The 11395-nt window shown below is 42.5% G+C and overlaps 1 gene segment (V, D, J or C); it reads left to right on the forward strand.

The window, feature by feature from the left end:
- The first annotated feature begins 1701 nt into the window (after positions 1–1701).
- On the forward strand, positions 1702–2187 carry LOC136573304 (immunoglobulin kappa variable 1-9-like). The segment is given in 2 exon segments: positions 1702–1750; positions 1880–2187. Coding segments are annotated over 2 exon segments (357 nt in total).
- The last annotated feature ends 9208 nt before the right edge of the window (positions 2188–11395 follow it).

Raw genomic sequence — 11395 nt, forward strand, 5'->3', positions numbered from 1 at the left:
TGATGATTTGTGGCCTCCAGAGAAATTACTCTAGTCTGTGAAGGGTATTTCAGTGTTGGACTACTTCTGCCCCAGTGAAAAAGTATCTTGGTAAGTTGGTTTTATGCACCTTTTTAGATATGTCATAAGTGTATGATATAAAAATATCTCTATTTCTCAGAATGCCCCAAAGCCTATCTTCAACATGTTTTTTTTCTAAAATTGATGTCTTAAACTATGCATCATTACTCGTCTACAATGCCATGGGCTTAGATCAAACATGTAGTTGCTCACATTTTGCTGAAATAATTATTTATTGTAATCATGTGAGATATACAAGGTAATAGGAATGATTTATTATTGGATCCATCGTATTTCATCTCAGATCTTCTGAATCTCTTTTGACTTCTTCTCTGCTATCAAACAAAACTGTAGAATAAACATGTTCTCTGCTCTTATATCTGCTGTCTGATCCTGGAAATGTGGCGACCCAGATCATGCCAAAGGAGGGAGAGAGCTGCAAGGATTGAGATGGTAGGCATGGTGGTGCCACCATTCCTCTCCAACGGAAAACACAATCTAGTCCGGAAACACACAGTGGTAAAATTGGCAGCTCTTATTGCGTGCTGCCCATGGGATTGGGCAGAGTAAGATGGTGAGCTACCTGTGAAATCATGTTGGAGAAGATGTTGTTTTGTTATGACGCCATTCCGTTTACGAGTAGGGACCCATTCCGAACAAAATAAAAAATATAACAGGGGTAAAACCTCTACCCACCTGGACCACATAGTGTGGTACCTCAGTGCAGGTTGTTAAATTGGTGGAAACGGACTCCAGGATTCATATTTAAAGTAAACCGAAACCGCTTTTATTCTCCAAGAACAGATAAGAGATTAACTTAACTTGATTCAAGCAGTTCACATGGAAAGATTTTAAGGTGACCAGGTGCATTTCAGGCATTAATTACTTCTGCAGATTCTTAGGGATTTGGTACAAGGAACTATGTTTGTACCCTGTACTTCTCCTTTCAGCTTTGCTTTCCTGGCTTTGCCTATGTCTGTCTCACTTAATTTCCTTCCTCCTCTTATCTTCTTCTACTTCTTCTTTTTTCCCTCTTCTGCTCTCATCTAAACAGCTCTTGCTCTTGAGAACTCCCACTTGAGATGCTTTCTTTCTCATCACACTGGCTGCTCTGTGATGGCCTAGCAGAGGCTTCTCCTTGTTCCTCCCCACTCTCTGTCAAGCTCAGACTCAGCTCTAGACTGTCTTAAGCTCCGCCCACTCCTCCTTTTATACGGTCACTCTAATACAGCCTATAAAGGGAACCTACCAATCACAGGACCTCTCTCTTTCTGAATCTGACTACACATGCCTCTGACTGTTGCTAGGTGACATGAATTTACTAGGGGCTGGAGAATATTTACCAGTACACACAATACAGTGAGAAATTATGAACATTATAACAGCATAAACCTTCATATTTAGCACACACAACAATAAAACATGATTTAACTCTCACATAACCACAGAAGTGCTGAAGTACCCAACGGTGCAGTACTACAGAAACTAGTGATGAAAGAACGGAAACCACAATTTGTGTATTTGTCTCTTATTTCCATACAGTCTCTGGGGTCTCCTGGAACCTCCCCCGTCACTCTCTATATAGATCTCATTGTACAGTCTCATCTTATAGTTTGTATCTGACAGTCCAGAAACACCAAGATGGTTTCTCGCAGTTATCTGCTGGCTGTGATCTTCATTTCTATTCAGGGTGAGAGATTAGGATCATTCCATGATTGTGTGTAGAGAAATCTATACGGTGGGATCAATCATCAGATCAGGATTTGTAGGAATAGATCCGCCATTTATCACTAATGACTATGTCTCTTCTAATCCTCAGGATCCTGTGGAGAGATTACAGTGACTGTATCTCCAGATTATATCTCTGTGTCCCCCGGAGATACAGTCACCATCTCATGTAAATGCAGTACTGGTGTAAGCGACTACATAGCCTGGTACCAACAGAAACCAGGACAACCACCAAAGCTTCTTATCTATGCTGCAACCATCAGATATTCAGGAGTCCCAGACCGGTTCTCTGGATCCGGATATGAAACTGATTTCACTCTTACAATCACAGGAGTGACAGCAGACGATATAGGACATTATTACTGTCAGCAGAGTGATGAGCTCCCTCTCACACAGTGATACAGAGCCGTACAAAAACCTCCTTCCTCATTCACCGTTATGTTACTGTATTACAATGTTCTGTTGAGATAACGGTGCAGAGAATTAGCAGAGCGTTCAGTGATATTTACATCTCCGGATCTGTGATTCCACAGGGAATAGATTATTTATATACAGATCGCTGACTGATGATTCTGAGTTCTTCTCATAAGTCACATATCACAGACCAGGTCTTTTTATCTGGATGAATGGCTCCTTTCTAGTTATAGATGAAGATTTCCCAACACATGTCATCCATAAGGACCTGCTAATTAACAAAAAGGCTTTCCATCTCCTCATGGAAATTTATGTGGAGGCACAACTCACATGAAATGGTATTCAAATTAGTAATTTTAGCTGGTTCTTCTTTATTAAAGGTTTAAAAACAGAAAAAAACATGTAACACATTTCAGGGACTCAGAACGCATTCCCTTCCTCAGAAATTACTGTAATAAGCGCTATATATACAGAACACTCTCTGTACCAGTTATGTAGTAAGTGGAGAGAAGATACACTACAATGATTTTCACAACCTCAAGGGTTATTTTCTATAATGATGATTATTGTGATCTGTATAATTCTATTTACTCTCTATAAACCCAGACTCACATGTCCGATGTAGGAGACATCTTCCAGGTATTATCCAGATTCTTCTTATACATTTCTGCATAGTGAATACCTAATGGGAATATTGGTGATGGTTGATACAATCATCATTATTATGTTCAAAACATTAATGAATATGTTGAATTATTCTACAGATGTAGCAACGTTTAACCTGACTGTGATAACCTTCTGCAAGAAGTATTTTTTTTTCTAAAGCCATTCAAAAGCTATTGTTATCTCATCTAAACACAACAAAAGTCATTAAAAAGCAATTGGAAGGGGAAATAAACTGTTGAACAGAAAGTTATCTTATCGCGTTAGGAGGCAAGTTAAACGTTGCTATATCTATACTATTGCTACTTAGCTTCTTGGTACTCCATAAAGGGGCTGTCCGGGTTAGAAAACCAATTTTTAAATGCATTGTTAGGACATGAGTTAATATATGAGGGGTGTTCTAACAATTGGTCCACGATTTAAGTGTCCTAGTAGAAATTGCATAGAAAAAACAGAAACCAAAAATGACAACAGCACACATAATACATTTACTATCAGATGTATACATACCTATAATAATCAATACTCTAACCACATCTGAAAGCTTGGTCATCTGGACGTTGGTAGATGGGCCTATGTAATGTGATCAAATTATACACCAAGAACCTTGCATTATTTAATGTGGTTAGAGTATTGATTATTATAGGTATGTATACCTCTGATGGTAAATGTATTTTGAGTGCGGTTGTCGTTTTTGGTTTCTGCTTCTATTGTATGTTGCAGCCATAGTTTAATATGTGCCCATAGATTTCTATTGGGAAGTGCTGGATAGGAAAAGCATCTCATTCCCTGGAGAATCTAGCATGTTACTTTATTATTATATATATATATATATATATATATATATATATATATATATATATATATCTCCCCCACTGATTTTAACCCCTTAACCCTACAGGACATAGGTTTACATCCTAGCCGGGTACTTAACGTTAGAGGATATAAACTCATGTTGATTGCACAGGCTATGACTTTACAGCCAGCCTCCCGCTACTACAGTGGGTATCAATAAGAACAGTGATCCCTGCAGTTAACCCCCTACATGCCGCAATCAATTTACTTCGGGGCATGTAAAGGGTTCACAAAGCAAGTAAGCTCCCTCTTTGACATCACCAGCCCTTCAGAATGTAATCAGATACAGCCAATGTGCATAGGGCCATTGGTGTCCTGGCCTGTCCAGCAACAGTGCCCTTTGTGATTGGCTGCCTGAAGCTAATTTTCTGGTTGTTCAGCCTCCTCTCATGATAAGATTTAGGTTATTGGGTGAGACTGGCCATATGACCTAGCAAAACAAAGACCGTGAGAGCCCTGGTGATTGCTAGAGTGGGAAGAGTCAAAAAAGTTCGGGAGTTGGAGCTGGTGGAGGATAGGAAGGGAGTCAGCAGAAAGAGCAGAGAAGAGAGGAAGAAGCACATGTGGAGCAGTGCAGAAGCCCAGGACGTGGAGAGGACAGAGCCCAGAACAGGAGAAGAAATTATTTCACTCCTGCCAGGAGGCAAACGAGCCTGGGAAGATCTTCACGTGAGCCAGAACTGTGTTTCACTTTGTCCCTGCTCAGTTAGGAGTCAAGGTACCCACAGTAAGACTCCAGCTTTACCTAGCCAGGAAGCCCTATCTCATTCTAAAGGGAGTGTGGAGGAATCAATGGATATGTTTCAACATGTTAAAGAAGTTGTTGAAAACTCTGTGAAAAGTCTGTACATTGTGCTCGGTTTTCAAGCCAAAGTAAACTGTGTGCCTTCAGTTTTACTGTTGCATCAATGGACTTGTCTCTTTATTTCACCAAATAACTCATTTACAGTAAGGCACTGGCATCACAAAGAATTTACACTAATCACTTCAGCCAAAAACCCCTTGACAATCCTACTTGCAGCTTAAGCTATCCACAAGGCCAGAGGTGCTGACCCACTTCAATTACTCTGTGACAACTCCTGCTCGCTGCAGCACATGGATTTTTGGCATCGCGAACAGGATACAGACATCGGTGACCTGCCCTGAGATTGTGTGCAACATTTTGGTATTTAACCTCTTAATGACATGGCCCTTTTTTTTTATTTTCGGTTTTTGCTCCCCTCTTTTTCAAAATCATAACTCTTATTTATTTAATGCTGCCACTGTTTGAGGTTTTTTTTTTATGGGTCTGGGTGTATTTTTCAATGGTCCTATATAATGTATACTGAAAAACTTTTAAAAAATTCTAGTCAAGTTAACTGAAAAAAAAAAAAAGGAAATTACGCCATCTTTGGGTGCATCTTGTTTCTATGGTGTACATACTACAACAAAAATGACATGATGATTTTATTCAGTACGATTACTATGATACCAAGTCTATATAGCTTTTTTTGCTGTGCTATTTTTATTTATTTTATAAAGATATTTAATTTTTAAAATTTATTTTCTTCTGACCGCCATAACATTTAAATTTTTTCATCGACATAGTTGTACTTGCTTTTTGCAGGATGTCCTGTAGTTTTTGTTATTACCATTGTGGCGCCGGCTATAGGAAACAGCCGGCGCCTGTGTTGTATGGAGGGAGATCACAGCGCGATCACTCTTCATATATACCATGACGCTGCGGGATGTAACTGTACATCCCATAGCATCAACGGGTGAAAGGGCCCGTGCCCTATTTTAAATAATTGCGCAAAAAATGAAAAGGACTCCAGTAACCTATCATCATGTCCGACAGCACTGATTCAGAGCCGTTTAACATTGATCCAGCGCCTAATCTCTTTGCTATTATGCCTCTGACGATGGCTTATTATTTTGTTGCTCTTTGGCTGCCTCGATATAATGGAGAAAGGCATACTCTGAGAGAATTCCGGAAAGAGTGGGGGCCATATTCCGTCTCTATACAATAGTCATGGAGCAGAAAGTTGAAATAATGATAGGACAATTAGAAAGAGCTGCTGCCCTGGAAGCAAAAACCTGGTCCCATGTACAAAAGAAACAATAGAACACATGCTAGAAAGGCTGCAAAGTATCTTTGAAGCTCGCACCATTTCAGAAATCAAAAAGTGTTTCTTTAATAAATGGCAGCAGCCTGGTGAGTCCCTCCATGATTACGCCTTGCCCTTATAGGAAGTTAGTAAGACAGTGCTCCATGCTGACCCTAAGTAAGCCAACAAAGCAGATTAGGCCCTTTGGGAGGAATTTATAGTAGTCAGTTAAAGATGTTGTCCAACCAACACCCCACTAGTAGCTTCTTCATTTTCAGGAGTTAGCCATCCAAGTGCTGGAAGCGAAACTCCAGGCATCCATGACAACTGAGCTGGAAACCTTTAGTGGTTTAATGGGTAAGTGTGGCAGTACTGTCCTGGTAAATGCGAGCAGCTCTGGAAAGCCAACCAGGCTGGCACACTTGCAGAAGAGCTAGTGCAGGAGATGCAATAGCAAATGGCTGAACTGCCCCATAATGTAGGTACTTTATGTAAAATTGTAGGGAAGTTAGTAAAGATGAGCGAACACCAAAATGTTCGGGTTCGCGTTATTCGAAACGAACTTCCCGCGATGTTCGGGTGTTCGTTTCGAATAACGAACCCCATTGAAGTCAATGGGCGACCGGAACATTTTTGTATTTCGCCAATGCTCGCTAAGGTTTTCATGTGTGAAAATCTTGGCAATTCAAGAAAATGATGGGAACGACACAGCAAGTTCTCCTCTGCCACAGCTGTAACAGCTGTGACAGAGAAGAACGATGTTAGCCCATTGAATTCAATGGAACCGGCAATACAGCCGACTCCACTGAATGCAATGGGCTGCCGGCGATCGCGGGATGAATTGTCGGAAAGGGGTTAAATATATAAGCCCTTTCCTGCAATTCATCCAGAAATGTGTAAAAATAAAAAATATATATATATACTCACCTGGTGCGGGCAGATGGAGTTCAGCGCGGCAGGCTGCAGTTCTCCTGAACTGCTCTGAACAGCTGTGAGTAATATTCAGCAGCCGGGGATTTAAAATCCCCGCCTGCTGAATAAGATGCCTCTGAATGGTCACAGCCTGACCAATCAGAGGCCAGCCCTCACTCACACCCATTCATGAATTCATGAATATATTTAAGCCCTTCCTGACAATTCATCCCCGCGCACGCCGGCAGCCCATTGCTTTCAGTGGAACCTGCTGTATTGCCGGCTCCATTGAACTCAATGGGCAAACATCGTTCTTCTCTGCCACAGCTGTTACAGCTGTGGAGGAGAAGAATGATTTGTCTTCTATATGTTCTCAATGGGGTCGGCGCTGCTGCCGCCGGCCCCATTGAGCGCATATAGAGAAGAGAACAGAAATCGCAGATCGCACATAGGTGCGATCTGCGATTTCTATGGCCTAAGAAGGACTGTTGGGGTTCTTGAAACCTAAAATACTCCTAACACTCTCCCTATAGCAGCTCCACCAAGATACCACTTTCCCTGAACTAATGTCAGAATGCATCTGTGGCGAGCCGCGGGAGGGGCAGATTTTAATACTCGGGTGACACCTAATCTCGCCAGCCACTCACTGCAGGGAGGTGGTATAGGGCTTGAACGTTGCAGGGGGAAGTTGTAATGCCTTCCCTGTCTTTCTATTGGCCAGAAAAGCACGCAAATTTCTCAGGGAAGAAAATGAAAGTAACCCGAACATTGCATGGTACTCGTTACGAGTAACGAGCATCTCGAACACCCTAATACTCGAACGAGTATCAAGCTCGGACGAGTATGCTCGCTCATCTCTAATTTTAACCACTTAACGATACAGAATGTAAGTTTGCATCGTAGCTGCAGGGTAGTTAACACAACAGAATATAAACTTATGTCCTGTAGATGGCATGAGCTCAGAAGCAAAGTCCATGCCATCTCGCAGTGGGAGCCATCTGTGACTTATACCCAGCCTCCCGCTGCAACAGCGGAGGTACACAGGAAAAGCAATCCCCGTTGTTAACCCCAAAAATGCCGCTATCTATGTAGTCCGTGGCGTGCAAAGGATTCATGCAGGGAGTGCGCTCTGTATGTGATGTCATTGACTCTCCACGATGTAATCATGGAGGGTCTATGGTTTGCCAGGATGCCAGATATTGGTGTCCCAGCTTGCCATTGCCTATGATCACTATTGTAAGCAATAAGGTATTGCAGAACAGAAGGCCTGCCATGTATTACCATAGCTGTTATGATTTAAGTCTCCATATAAAACAAAAATAAAAACAATGTAAAGAAAGAACAAAAAAAAACAAAAAACTTTTTTGAACACTTTCCTCTTGTATAACAAAAAAATTAAAATTTTAAAATCAGACATATTTGGTATCAGCAAATCCTTAATGACATCTACAATAAATTGAATGCACTGTTAATCCTTCACAGCAAAAACTGTAAACTCCCCTTCCCCCTAAAAAACAGATGCAAAATGCTAAGTTTGTTTTGTATATCAAAAAGTAATCAAAAAAGCTGTAGGTACTAGACATGAGCAAGCGTACTCGCTAAGGCAAATTACTCGAGTGATTATTGCCATTTTCGAGTACATGCCCGCTCATGCCAAAAGATTCGGGGGTCGGTGGGGGAGAGCGGGCAAATGAACAGGGGAAGATCTCTCTTCCCCCCCCCCCCCCCCCCTCACCCATGCTCACTCCCTCAACTCACCGCTCACCCCCGCCGGCCTCCGAATCTTTTGAGACGAGCGGGCATGTACTCAAAAATGGCAATACTCGCTCGAGTAATTTGCCTTAGCGAGTTCGCTTGCTCATCTCTAGTAGGTACCTAAAAAGTACCAATTACAACTAATTACACAAGAAACCTGCCCCACAGAGCTCTGTTCATGGAAAAAAAAAAAAAAAAAGTTATGTAACTTTGAATGCAACGTTGTAAAAAAAATGACTTAAAAAAAAAGCCTTTTTTATTGTGAAAAAGTGGAAAAAGCTAAAAAAATTATAATTTGGAATTTTTGTAGTGGTACTGACCTGTAGAAAAAAAAAAAATCATCTTGTAATTTATGCTACATGATTAAAGGTGCATTCACACGACCGTATATCGGCTGGGTTTTCACTCGCAGCTGATATACGGAGTCTCTGAGCTCCCACCCCCTCTTTGCCTCCTCTCCACTCCCCTGCACTATTTTCAATGAGGAGGGGGGGGGGCAAGGGTGGAGCTAAATCCCAAAACTTATCCCCACCCCCGTTCCGCCTCCTCTTATTGCAAATAGTGCAGAGGGGCGGAGAGGAGGCAGAGAGGGGGCAGGGGCTCAGAGCACTGCTCGCGGCTCTTCTAGCCTCCTCCCCTTGCAGAGAGAGATGCCATATATCGGCTGGGCGTGAAAACCCAGCCGATATACGGTCGTCTAAATGCACCCTAAGGCCTTAGTCACACGGGCATTTTTTCCCGCGATTTGCGGATCACATGACGGATGCGCATCCGTAAATCGCGTGATCGGGGCCGGGGAAGAAGAAAAAACGCCCGAAAAAACTGCTCCTAGCCGCGTTTCAATAGAAACGGGCCGGAGCAGTGCAGCGCTGTCCAGCGTGTTGAATTCAATGGAGTCGGCAATACAGCCGGCTCCATTGAAAGCAATGCACTGCAGGCGATCTCACGATGAATTTTCGGGAAGGGCTTCAATACATAAGCCCTTCCCTGCAATTCATCCAGAAATGTGTAAAAATAAAAAAATATATATATACACTCACCTGGTCCCGGCAGACGGAGTTCAGCGCAGGGACCAATCAGGGGCAGCTCTCAGCTGTCATTCAGCTGAGAGCTGCCCCTGATTGGTCCCTGCGCTGAGCCAATCAGAGGCAGCACTCACTCACCCATTCATGAATTCATGAATGGGTAACTGAGAGCTGCCTCTGCTTTGTGAGGCTGTGACCAATCAGAGGCAGCTCATTCAGCAGGCGGGGATTTTAAATCCCCGGCTGCTGAATACTACTCAGAGCAGTTCAGGAGAACTGCCGCCGGCCGTGGCTGAATTCCGTCTGCCGGGACAAGGTGAGTCTATATATATTTTTTTTTGTTTTTACACATTTCTGGATGAATTTCAGGGAAGAGCTTATATTTTTAAGCCCTTCCCGAAAATTCATCCTGCGCTCGCCGGCAGCCCATTGCTTTCAATGGAGCCGGCTGTATTGCCGGCTCCATTGAATTCAATGGGCAAACATCATTCTTCTCTGCCATAGCTGTGGCAGAGGAGAATGATTTGTCTACTATATGTTCTCAATGGGGCCGGTTCTGCTGCCACCGCCCCCATTGAGCGCATATAGAGAAGAGAACAGGAATCGCAGATCGGTGCGATCTGCGATTTCTGTTCTATAATTTATTGGACGAGCGCATAAAAAGCGCTTATGTGTCCGATACCATTACAAAGCAATGATTTTATAAAATCGCTGGACGCATGCGGAAATCGCGCGAAAAAACGCCCGTCTGACTGAGTCCTAAAGCTGTTAAAAAAAAAAAAAAAAATTGTAGAGTTTTCTCTCCCTGCTCTAAAAAAAATGATTAAAGTTTTACAATACATTATATCTACACAAAAATTGTACTAATTAAAATTACAGCTTGTCAAGCAAAAAAAAAAAAAAAAAAAAAAAAAAAAAGGCCTCATATGGCCATTTTGGTGGGAAAATAAAATGGTTATGAAGGGTGTTTCTGTAATCAAGACTTTTTATAGTTACTTTGTTACGATCGTGTAGGCAGGCAGAGCATGGGACCCACACGATCGTGACCAAAGGGGACGCACACGGGTATCACCAGGGGCACACAGGACCCACACCGGTTTCAGGCAACTGACCCTGTGCTACAAGGAGAAATGAGAGTGGCCCTACCTGAGAGGGGACATTGCCCCAATAAGGGCAGCCCAGCGGTCTTCGGATCTGGGCCCTAGCTGATCCTAGATGCCACGCACCAGAACAGGATGCATTCACATGCCACATGACAGACCCAGAATACACTACATACAACATGCAACCACTAGTAACAGATTGGAAGCTGAATATAAATACCAGGTATTGGTTGACATTTTGTACAAGATGTTGAAAGCTAGCAGGCCACTTCACGGCTCCTGGTTATACTGCTAGTCCCTACACTAACCAGGAGTCCAGCAGAACCGGACACCTTTCACACCGCACGCTGCAATAGGAAACAACACAAATTGCAGGACACACAGCAAGCTAACACAAAACTGACAGAATTTAAATGTGCAAACGGACATGAACCAAGTCACACTGCAAACTCCACCAGACAAGCATTCATGACTACTTACCTGAGGAGCCATGCAATGACTGACCAGGGGTTGGGTTTATATGTGAGCACAGATCCAGGGGATTGGCTAGCAGAAAGTACCACACCCAGCCAGCTCAATCATTAACCCTGAGAGTGCTGTGCTGCTGGAATCACCATAGTACAACATGTCTCAGCAGCACACGTAATATACTTCTATTTTAATGAAATGGAGGAATTAAAAATAAATTTGTACAGGAGTGCAAATAACTTATATTGTCAGATTGCCGATTTACAATGCAAAAGTATTCTCCTTTTCTTTCAAGCATCTTAATACAAGAACTTAGTTTTTACAC

Source organism: Eleutherodactylus coqui, chromosome 7 (assembly GCF_035609145.1).
Source record: "Eleutherodactylus coqui strain aEleCoq1 chromosome 7, aEleCoq1.hap1, whole genome shotgun sequence".
In the NCBI taxonomy this organism is placed as follows: Eukaryota; Metazoa; Chordata; class Amphibia; order Anura; family Eleutherodactylidae; genus Eleutherodactylus; species Eleutherodactylus coqui.